This window comes from Micropterus dolomieu, linkage group LG01 (assembly GCF_021292245.1).
Source record: "Micropterus dolomieu isolate WLL.071019.BEF.003 ecotype Adirondacks linkage group LG01, ASM2129224v1, whole genome shotgun sequence".
In the NCBI taxonomy this organism is placed as follows: domain Eukaryota; kingdom Metazoa; phylum Chordata; class Actinopteri; order Centrarchiformes; family Centrarchidae; genus Micropterus; species Micropterus dolomieu.
This window is the reverse complement of record NC_060150.1, coordinates 18317328-18327994: the sequence shown is the minus strand read 5'-3', so window position 1 is coordinate 18327994 and position 10667 is coordinate 18317328. Positions and strand designations below refer to the sequence as shown.

Here is a 10667-nt window from a genome sequence, read left to right as displayed (position 1 = left end):
ATTTAGAATAATAAGGTGAGAAATGGGTCTGTTCTGAGTTCATCCTGCACTGCAGCAGCTAATAAAGTCCATTTAATCCCAAAAACGCTTTTCTTTTAGGCAGGCTGGAGCAGAAAACAACTCACCTTTCTCAAGTTGTACAGTAATGTCCCATGTGTATGAAGGTGGATCAAACAAGCTAATCTTAAATGTCAAAGTAGAGAGGAGTCTAGTAGGCCTATTTATTTTCATTCATTACACAATATGAATAAGCTATGCAGACAGTTGTAAAGAAAGAACATCTTTTTCTTCTGTATTCTACTTGTTATAGTTACACAGTATTAGGGGTGTGGGCTGTATTAAAAGTATGCACTGTTCTCCCATGCTCTAACACACAGTAACGATGAAATGTGTGCTGTTCTCACATTCTTCCTCTGTATGTACACATAAACAACAAGGCAGGGAAATATAAAAGGAATTTATTTTATTGTTTGGGTACATTATTGTTCAGTGTACATGCTCACATCTGAAACAAACTTTACGTGCTTGATAACTCTCCCACCCCGCAGACATCTACACACCAATACCGATTTATATTCATAGCGGCAAGTGCTATGTAGCTCCACATAGGGGACACAGGAAGTGACATATAACACCTTCATGCGGCGTCATAACCGCGTAGCAAATTCACAGCCGCACCGGCAGAGCTCGAGAATATGCAACTCGGCCAGCTCACACGTGGACGCGCTTACAAGTGCGAGGGCCCGCCCAACGCTGCTTGCAGCTTTAATTGTTCATTTGTCTTTGTATCTTTTTTTTGTTAAGGGAGAGAAAGGAGAGCCGGGTATCATCATGGGGCCTGATGGGAGACCTCTGTACCTTGGTGGCCTGGCAGGACAGTCGGTAAAAAACAGATAACAAGCTAGCACTAATGTTTGTATCACAGCTCAAATTATAGAATACTTTTTCATGATCCAGGAGTTTAAGTATTTAATTAATTGTAAATAACTCAAAATCAATAATTCATTTCTAAAATATCAGTGTTTACAGCGTGCTTGTGTATTCATTAACAGGGCGAGAGAGGACCCTCTGGCCCTGTGGGACCTCCGGTGCGTGTTTTGCTCATACAGTAAGCTAACAGCATCTCATCAGGAAAATAAACATGTATTAACATTTTTATTTTCAGGGTCCATATGGTCCTCCAGGTCCAAAGGGAGAAATTGGGCTTCCAGGTAGACCAGTAAGTCGATTTCTTCAAATTACATTTTCATTTCAAGTCAGTTAAAAATGGGACAGATAAGTCTATCCTGCCACTAGGAGTCTCCAAAGGTTTTATTTGATACACAGATGGGCTTTAAACTTGTTAATATTTTATGTTAAATGAATTAAATATGAATCTGAATGCTGTGAGTTTTATTGTAGGGTCGGCCGGGGCTGAACGGTGCAAGAGGAGAGAAGGGAGATTCAGGCAGTGGGTCTGGATATGGTTACGCCGTGAGTATCACAGATTTTGTCCCGTTTGCTTCTGAATTAATGCAGTTTTTATGATCCGGCCATTAACATACAGTAATCAATTTGTTTTGTTTCCCAGGGTCCTCCAGGTCCACCAGGGCCCCCAGGACCTCCTGGATCTTCTGCTCCCGTCGACATTCTCAGAGTAAGAAACATTTACTGTGGCGTTTTAGCAGTTGTGTGTCCTGTAAAATTGATAAATTGCTACTTTATGTAAGGACTACTAGCCAATCAGAAGCAGAGAAGGGCGGTCGTAAGAAACAAGGTAGTGTGATCCAAATTAAAGCCGCTTCGGACTGCGACCGTAACCTAGCAGATGGTATAAGTTACTCAGAAGTCCACAACCACACAACATCATTGTTCCACATCTTACCATAAACCACTACAAAAATCACCATATTTCAGCTCAATTTAACATAAAAATTGGCCAAACAATATAAAACGTTTGCTCAGTAGCTTTCACATCAGGTGTAACATTAGCATTATAGCTATAACTTTAGCTGTGTTAGCCAACATTTACAACAACTCCGCACTTGAACAGTCTGTGAAGATACATTGCCGTGTTTATTTTAAATATAATTCACAACCAATAAAGCATACTTACAGGTTGTGATTGTGAATTTCCAGGGCCAAACAGAGTCGGAGTTGCATCGTCTTTTAGGACTAAACGTTGAACTGTTGCCGGTGTTGTGACAATCTAATGTTACGCTGCCTTGCCGAAAAATGCTACCATAGCGCAAATCAATAGACTTAACTCTTCTCGGCCCTGCTCCGTTTTCCATTGCAGATAGTACCCAGAGATAGTACGTAGCATGTTGTCATAGCGACGCCACACACAACTGCCGCAACGTAATGTTGAATGCGACACACACACCAGCGATCCACACAGCTTTCTCTTTTTTAAGTTAAAACATTTCAACATTCCATAGAATGTAAAGACAGATAAGCGGTATGAAAATCTTCCAGCTGTGTTTTCCTCTGCCGTTGTTGCTGCAGCGGTCTGTGTGATGGCTGGAGCAGAGGGCAGCTGGCCGGCCTCACATGCTCCTCCCGCGGGTTGGCACAGCACAGCGCAGCCGAAAATATTCAAGGACATTTTTGTTCCGCCATCACTTCTCGTAAAACTGTCAATATTCGAAATCTACACAGCTGATTTCTCATGCTGTCAACTTGGGTCTGCATCACATCCTGCAACACCTCGACTCTCCAGGGACATATGCTGTTCGTGGACTTTAGCTTGGCGTTCAACACCATTATCCTGGACATCCTCAGCAACAAACTCACCCAGCTCACTGTGCCAGCCTCCACCTGTCAGTGGATCACAGACTTCCTGACTGACAGCAGGTGAGGCTGGGAAACATCACATCCAGCACCCGAACTATCAGCACTGGCGCCCCCCAGGGGTGTGTGCTTTCCCCACTGCTCTTCTCCCTCTACACCAACGACTGCACCTCAGGGGACCCATCTGTCAAACTCCTGAAGTTCGCTGACGACACAACGGTCATAGGCCTCATCCGGGACGGTGATGAGTCGGCCTACAGATGGGAGGTTGATCAGCTGGCTCTCTGGTGCGGTCAGAACAACCTGGAGCTTAACACACTCAAAACTGTGGAGATGACCGTGGACTTCAGGAGGAGCCCCCCCACTCTGCCCCCCATCACCATACTCAACAGCCCTGTGTCTGCTGTGGAATCTTTCAGGTTTCTGGGATCCACTATATCCCAGGACCTGAAGTGGGAGCCCAACACTGACACGATCATCAAGAAGGCCCAGCAGAGGATGTACTTCCTTCGTCAGCTCAACCTGCCTAAGGAGCTGCTGATCCAGTTCTACACAGCCATCATCCAGTCTGTTCTCTGCACTTCCATCACTGTCTGGTTTGGATCTGCCACCAAAAAGGACAGACAGACTACAACGGACAGTCAGGACTGCAGAAAAAATAATCGGTGCCAACCTGCCCTCCATTCAGGACTTCCAGAGTCAGGAAACGGGCAGGAAACATCACTGCAGATCCATCTCACCCCGGTAACAACCTGTTCCAACTTCTCCCCTCTGGTAGGCGCTACAGAGCACTGTACGCCAAAACCAACAGACTCAGGAACAGTTCCTTCCCACAAGCCGTCACTCTGATGAAAAGCTGATTTCTGACTCACAGGAGTCAATTCCTGTGCAATAACCCAGTAACTCTGTCTCTAATCAGTCACCTGTTTACTGGTTTCCACTTATTATTTATTTATTCACCGTTCTCTATTTCAGTGCTGTTCATACTATGTCATATTGCATATACTGTATACTAATACACCTACCTCAGGTCATAAGGTTATAGGTCTTATTTATTTTTTCCAGCATCCTTTGCACTATGCTCCATCACACTGTGTACATGTGTACATGTATGCATGTATGTGTATATGCAACTGTATATCATATCCACCTTCACCTTATTATTATATTATTATTTTATTATTGTATAAGTAAGCACATCGTGAGCAATGTACAATCCTGAGTCAAATTCCTCGTATGTGTACACATACCTGGCAATAAAACTGATTCTGATTTAGTGATGAAATTCCATACGAAACTGTAAAATATAAAACCTTCTGTTGCTAATAGTGTATATTCTCTCTGACCAATCAGCAGTCTGTCGTGTTTTCACATTAGTGTCCTTCAGCTCGTTTGGAACCTTGAGCCAAAGGGCCTCCGCTCAGACTAGTATGGTTTGAGGGCGTGCCTGACCCCGCTAGCCGCTTGGCAAGCTTTATGACGCGTTTTCATTGTGACGTCACAAGTAAAGGAAGTGAAGGGCTGGACTACAAATGAGCTGTTTTCAAGCGGTTCAGGGCAGTGCTTTCTGTGGGAGATGGGAACTCCCTTTGGGCTGGACTTTTGGGCTTTTCACTTTGCAAACTTGTTACATGCACATAAAAGATATATAACTCAATAAAGGAGAGGGGAAAAGCCAAAAAGCATAATACCACCTCTTTAAACTATTAGCATCAGTGAGATTTTTGTTGGTCCTGTTTACATGTCTCGGATGATTCTTAATGTTTATGTATCCAGAATGAGATGAAAGGTGAAAAGGGCAGTCCGGGCTTCAAAGGAGATAAAGGAGAGCCTGGTGGAGGACATTATGACCCCCGCTATGGAGGGAGTCGACCCAGAGTACCAGGAGCACCTGGACCTCCTGTAAGATCACACTGAAAACATAAAACTTTACGACGTTGGCTTATGCTCAAAGAAATCTAAATGCTTTTCTATCCTTGTCCCATTAGGGCCCAAAAGGCGACTCCATCATTGGCCCACCAGGCCCTCAGGGGCCACCTGGTCAACCAGGAAGAGGCTATAACGGGCAACCTGGACCTCCCGGGCCGCCTGGACCTCCAGGGCCATCCTTACCTGTAGCTTATAGGGGCACACAGAGTGAGTTATAATCATAACCCACACACCCAAATATTCAACGTTAAGTCTGTGTTCAGTCATGTGACCACTCTTTGAATGACAGCTATCAATATTCCTGGACCCCCGGGACCACCTGGAGTGCCTGGCTTACCTGGACACTCCTCAGGGGTGAGAAAACTTTACTCTCTAAACTGTTACTCCTCCAGATGTTTCTGCTTTATTTCCCTATCATCTAACAACATATCGTGAAATACAAATACCACGTGATCACCATCTTAGTTTATTGTGTTAGCATACTAGTTAGCAGGCATGGCTGTGGGGTTTTTTATTTTTATTTTTAAATTCTTCAATTCATCCCGAAGGAGACGTACATGTGTGTAAATACATTTCATAGCAGTCCTTCCAATAGTTGTTGAGACATTTCACTCCAAACCACAAATGCCAACCTGCTGCTGGCGCTAGAGGAACAGTCAGGGGATGTCCAAAGGCAGTAGGCTTCATCGTCTGGGGACAATAGAATCTGTACAAAATTCTATGGCAAGCCATGCAATAGTTGCTGAGATACTTCAGGACTGACCTGCTGACCAACAGACAGCCATTGCCACCCATTGAAACACAACTCTAAGCATTGCTAAAAGTACTTAAGATTATTTTACAACTATAAAATGAAGTGTGTTTTTGCGTTTATAGGTGACAGTGTTGAGGTCTTATGACATCATGACAGCCACTGCTAGAAGACAACCTGAGGGCTCTCTGGTGTACATTGTAGAACAAACAGATCTCTACTTACGGGTCAGAGACGGAGTTCGCCAAGTTCAGGTTAAATATTCACCTTTTTTATGACGATAAATCAGCTGGAGAAACATATGAATACTTCCCAGGTATATTTATGTAATTGTCTCCTTTATTCTTTCAGCTTGGGGACTACATTGCTTTACCCAGTGAGAATGTGAGTGTCATTTTTCCTTTTTGTCTTCTTCAGATCATGTATTACACCTTGTTTAAATACATATCATACATATTATTTTAAGGTTAATGAGGTTGCAGCTGTGGAGCCCCCACCAGTCGTCCCCTACTCCCCAAACCACCACTCCAACACCGACACCTTCGCACACAACTCCCAAAGGCAACCTGAGGTCCACCCCGACTCTGGGCATCGGCCAGATCTGAATCATCCAACACACCCAGGCCCTCGATACCCATCAAACCCTGATTCCCAATATCCAACCCACCCTAATCCTGATGCACCATATCAGCCGGATCCGCAGTACCCAGCACCCAAAGATCCCAGGTTTCCAAGTTACTCAGACTGGTTAAATCAACCAGACAGTAGGTATTCTGTCTATACCACCCAGGAACGTCCTGCATACCCGGACACTCGCAATGCAGTCACTCCTCAGCGAAGACCACCTCCTCCTTTGCCCCAGAGTCCAGTCCACCATCATACTTCAGGTCCAGCGGTAGGGCGTCCTCTATTATACTCACATCTCTGCTCTAAGTTTTAACATGAAATATTATTACTGGGCATGTTTCCGCAGCTCCACCTGATCGCCCTTAACAGCCCCCAGACCGGCTCCATGCAGGGCATTCGCGGCGCAGACTACCGCTGCTTCACTGAGGCTCAGGCCATCGGATTGAAGGGAACTTTCCGGGCCTTCCTGTCCGCCAAACTCCAAGATCTCCACAGCATAGTTCGCAAGGCTGACAGGGACCGTGTGCCAATAGTCAACCTGAGGGTAGCTAATAGCGGGTTTTTAACCATTTAAAGCCAAGAGTCAGATGAGATATTGATACCACTCTCATGTCTGTATGCTTAAATATGAAGCTACAGCTAAAATCTGGTTAGCTTAGCTCAGTACAAACAGTAGAAACAAGTACTGTTTGCAAGTAAAACTTTAAAACTAGTCTTCACCAGACTTTTGTACTAATTGTTTTGTTTCATCTCTGTCAGGACGAGGTTCTGTTTGACAGCTGGGACGCCATCTTCAATGAAGGCAGAATGAAGGACAATGTGTTAATCTACTCCTTTGATGGCAAAGACATTCTCAGAGACAGCACATGGTGAGACAAAAATCAAGGGCCAATAAATACATAACACAATGATATAGACTTCTTAATATTCTGAAAATAAAGCAATAAACAGTGGCAAAAAACACAAAAATAAGCATTAAAAAGTCACCAAAACTTCCTGTATTCATGCCATCTTTTCTCTTTCTCCCAGGCCTGAGAAGATGGTTTGGCACGGGTCAACCAGCGCCGGGCAGCAACATGTTGACAGCTTCTGCGAGACATGGCGTGCGAGCGACCGGGCGCTGACTGGCATGGCGTCGTCACTGCAGAGCAGTAGTCTGATCCAGCAGAGCTCCAGCAGCTGCTCCAGCTCCTACGTCGTGCTGTGCATCGAGAACAGCTATATCAGCCATGCCAAGAGATAAACACACAACACTGTACAAAGGGAAATACCACAGCAGTCATGCTTTTGTCCACACATACTTTTCTATCTATCCAGCTTATGTGGTGCTTTGTAAATATGTTTTTTTTTCTCATGAATAATTAGTTTATGTTTGTTAGCCCCTCCTATATGGTGCTACACAGGATTATCAGACATGTTGGAACCAAGTTAAGCTCAGGTGACATACAGTAAAGTACCCTCAGGCAGCCATATTGGAAGTCCACAGCTTTTTAAGGCAACAGCTACCTTTAAACTGTTTCCAATTAGGCAGCTTTGTAAATGGTTAGTCTTGTCAGCTAGTTGTTGCTATAATGTTGCTATAAATATTGAAATTAGCATGCTTGATGCAAGCTAGTAAAGCCTGTTATTATTTCCCCATTTGATGAGATATCTGTCTCTGAGATGTCTGCCTTGAACAATAGAAGTGAATTGATTTGATTGAAAAGTAAATTTATAAAATTTAACAGCAGCCTTTTTAATATAATGGTAATAGGTATATAATAGGGACAAATTGGAGCCACTACTATAAAGACATGTTATTGTTAAATTATGTCATTCTTCAATCCTGTGACCGCAGTACATAATGTGGCGGGAGGGAAATTCATGATATATTCATCTGGCAACATTTATCACACAGCAGCTTAGAAAAAAATGACTTGTCCATACAACCAGATGAGAGAAACTAAATGTATCTCAGAGACGGATATACCACTGTGATCATATTTAGGACCCGAGCATGAAGCGTGCGAGGTCCCTATTGAAACTGTAGGGAAAATTTTTTTTCTTTTTTTTGCAAAGTAAGCTCAATTTTGGGGGCCTAAACATACTTGAAAACTCACCAAACTTTGCACACATGTCAAAAGTAGTGAAAAGTTCATATTTTATGGGTTTCGCGCATGGGCGAGGCAAAATGACTCGCTAGCGCCCCCTACAAAATTGGAAAAAATTAGCCCCTCGGCCATGTTCAACCTACATGCACGAAATTTTCTGGGGACAGGTATCATATCAAGACACACAAAAAAGCCTCAAGAACCCATGCCCTAAACGAAACAGGAAGTCAGCCATTTTGAATTTTTGGATGATTTACACACGTACTTTAATGAACGAAAAGTTGTGCTATCTGTGAGTTTTGGTCAATGGGCATGTCCGTGTCGTGGCATCAAAGATCAACTCTTCGCCATGACACAGGAAGTTGTTATAACTTCAGTGTACATGCTCACATCTGCACCAAACTGTACATGTAGGGTTAGAGTCCCGTCCAGAACACATGCATGCCGACATTCACCCACAGTCATAGCGCCACCTGCTGGCAACAGGAAGTGACCTTTAACTAAGCAGCCCCCGCCGCACGTTTCACCTACATGTATGAAATTTCTGTGGCACATGTATACTGTCCAGACATACCAAAAAGCCTCTTGGAGCTATGCTTCAAACTCAACAGGAAGTCAGCCATTTTGAATTTTATGGCAATTTTTGGATGATTTACACACTCCATACTTTAACGAACTCCTCCTAGGGATTTAGTCCAACCGACTTCAAATTTGTGCTGTGCCTTCTAAAGGCATTGAAGATGAAAAGTTGTGCTATCTGTGAGTTTTTCGTCAATGCGCGTGTCCGTGGCATGGCGTCAAATATCAACTCTTCGCCATGACACAGGAAGTTGTTGTAACTTCAGTGTACATGCTCACATCTGAACCAAACTTTACGTGCTTGATAAATCTCCCACCCCGCAGACATCTACACACCAATACCGATTTATATTCATAACGGCAAGTGCTATGTAGCTCCACATAGGGGACACAGGAAGTGACATATAACACCTTCATGCGGCGTCGTAACCGTGTAGCAAATTCACAGCCGCACTGGCAGAGCTCCAGAATATGCAACACGGCCACCTCACACCCCGGGAGAAGTTCCCCACTGATATAAAGTTACCCGTCTATGCACTGTTGCTTTTTAGTCATTTTTGCTTTTTATTCAAGAACAGTAAATGCACTGCAGCTAGCTTACAGAGGAGGGTATGCCAACTCTGCGGTAAAACTGTCCTTTACTAGTTTCTGTCTAAAGTGGAGAACAGAGTGACAGAAGCATGAACTAACAGTGCCATAACAAATGCAGTTAGATGTGTATTAGCCTAACTCTTACAAGTTGTTATCTGTTTTTTTCTCCTTGTGCGAGCAACATTTTGAAATGCTGCATCTCATTGAATAAACCTGTGTGGAAATTGTGAGTCTCTGGTGTGTTCTGTTTTATTTTCCAGGCCGGCTCTCTGTTGATCACCTTGTTCTTGTCATCGTCCACCTGCATGCACAGCTGCAGCTCATTTGTTCATTAGTGTAGATAACAGTTTTACTCGTTACCTTCATGCCGCGTCTGAAGCGCGTAGCAAATTCACAGCCGCACCGGCAGAGCTCCAGAATATGCAACACGGCCACCTCACACCCCGACACGCTACACGTGCGAGGGCCCGCCCAATGCTGCTTGCAGCTTTAATTAGGGCCCGAGCACGAACCGTGCGAGGCCCCTATTGAATTTGTAAAGATTATATATTTAGGGCCCGGGCACGACCGTGCGAGGTCCCTATTGTATTTGTAAAGATTACATTTAGGGCCCGAGCACGACCGTGCGAGGTTCCTATTGAAATTTGTGAAGATTATTATTAGGGCCTGAGCATGACCGTGTGAGGTCCCTATTGAATTTGCTAAGATTATTAGGGCCCGAGCACGACCGTGCGAGGTCCCTATTGAATTTGCTCGGATTATTAGGGCCCGAGCACGACCGTGCGAGGTCCCTATTGAATCTGCTCGGATTATTTTTTTTTTTAGGGCCCGAGCACGACCGTGTGAGGTCCCTATTGAATCTGCTCGGATTATATATATATATATTTTTTTTTTTCTGCAAAGTAGGCCCAAATGACATGGCCTAAACATACTCGAAAACTCACCAAAATTTGCAAACATGTCAGAACCGGTGAAAAATTTCGTATTCTACAAGTTTCGAACATGGGCGTGGCAAAATGACTCGCTAGCGCCACCTTGAAAATTGGAAATGATTAGCCCCTCGTTCACGTTCAACCTACATGTACGAAATTTTCTGGGGACATGTGTCGTATCAAGACGCACAAAAAAGCCTCAAGAACCCATAGCCTAAAGTCAACAGGAAGTCGGCCATTTTGAATTTTATGGCCATTTTTGGATGATTTACACACTTCGTACTTTAACGAACTCCTCCTAGGGATTTAGTCGGATCGACGTCAAATTTCTGCTGTGCCTTCTAAAGGCATTGACGATGAAAAGTTGTGCTATTTGCGCGTTTTCGTCAATGGGCG

General features: G+C 44.0%; 1 protein-coding gene across 1 annotated transcript in view; it reads left to right on the top strand.

Annotated features, from left to right (window-relative positions):
* LOC123970542 (collagen alpha-1(XVIII) chain-like) overlaps window positions 1–8167 on the top strand; it is a 41763-nt gene extending 33596 nt beyond the window's left edge. The window contains exons 24-37 of the mRNA XM_046048611.1: window positions 805–882; window positions 1053–1088; window positions 1166–1219; window positions 1402–1473; window positions 1571–1636; window positions 4549–4674; window positions 4761–4908; window positions 4991–5055; window positions 5578–5706; window positions 5804–5836; window positions 5919–6347; window positions 6426–6623; window positions 6839–6948; window positions 7109–8167. Coding sequence (XP_045904567.1) covers window positions 805–882; window positions 1053–1088; window positions 1166–1219; window positions 1402–1473; window positions 1571–1636; window positions 4549–4674; window positions 4761–4908; window positions 4991–5055; window positions 5578–5706; window positions 5804–5836; window positions 5919–6347; window positions 6426–6623; window positions 6839–6948; window positions 7109–7322 — 1758 coding nt within the window. The 3' untranslated portion in view covers window positions 7323–8167. The remainder of the gene's footprint in view (window positions 1–804; window positions 883–1052; window positions 1089–1165; window positions 1220–1401; window positions 1474–1570; window positions 1637–4548; window positions 4675–4760; window positions 4909–4990; window positions 5056–5577; window positions 5707–5803; window positions 5837–5918; window positions 6348–6425; window positions 6624–6838; window positions 6949–7108) is intronic.
* The last annotated feature ends 2500 nt before the right edge of the window (window positions 8168–10667 follow it).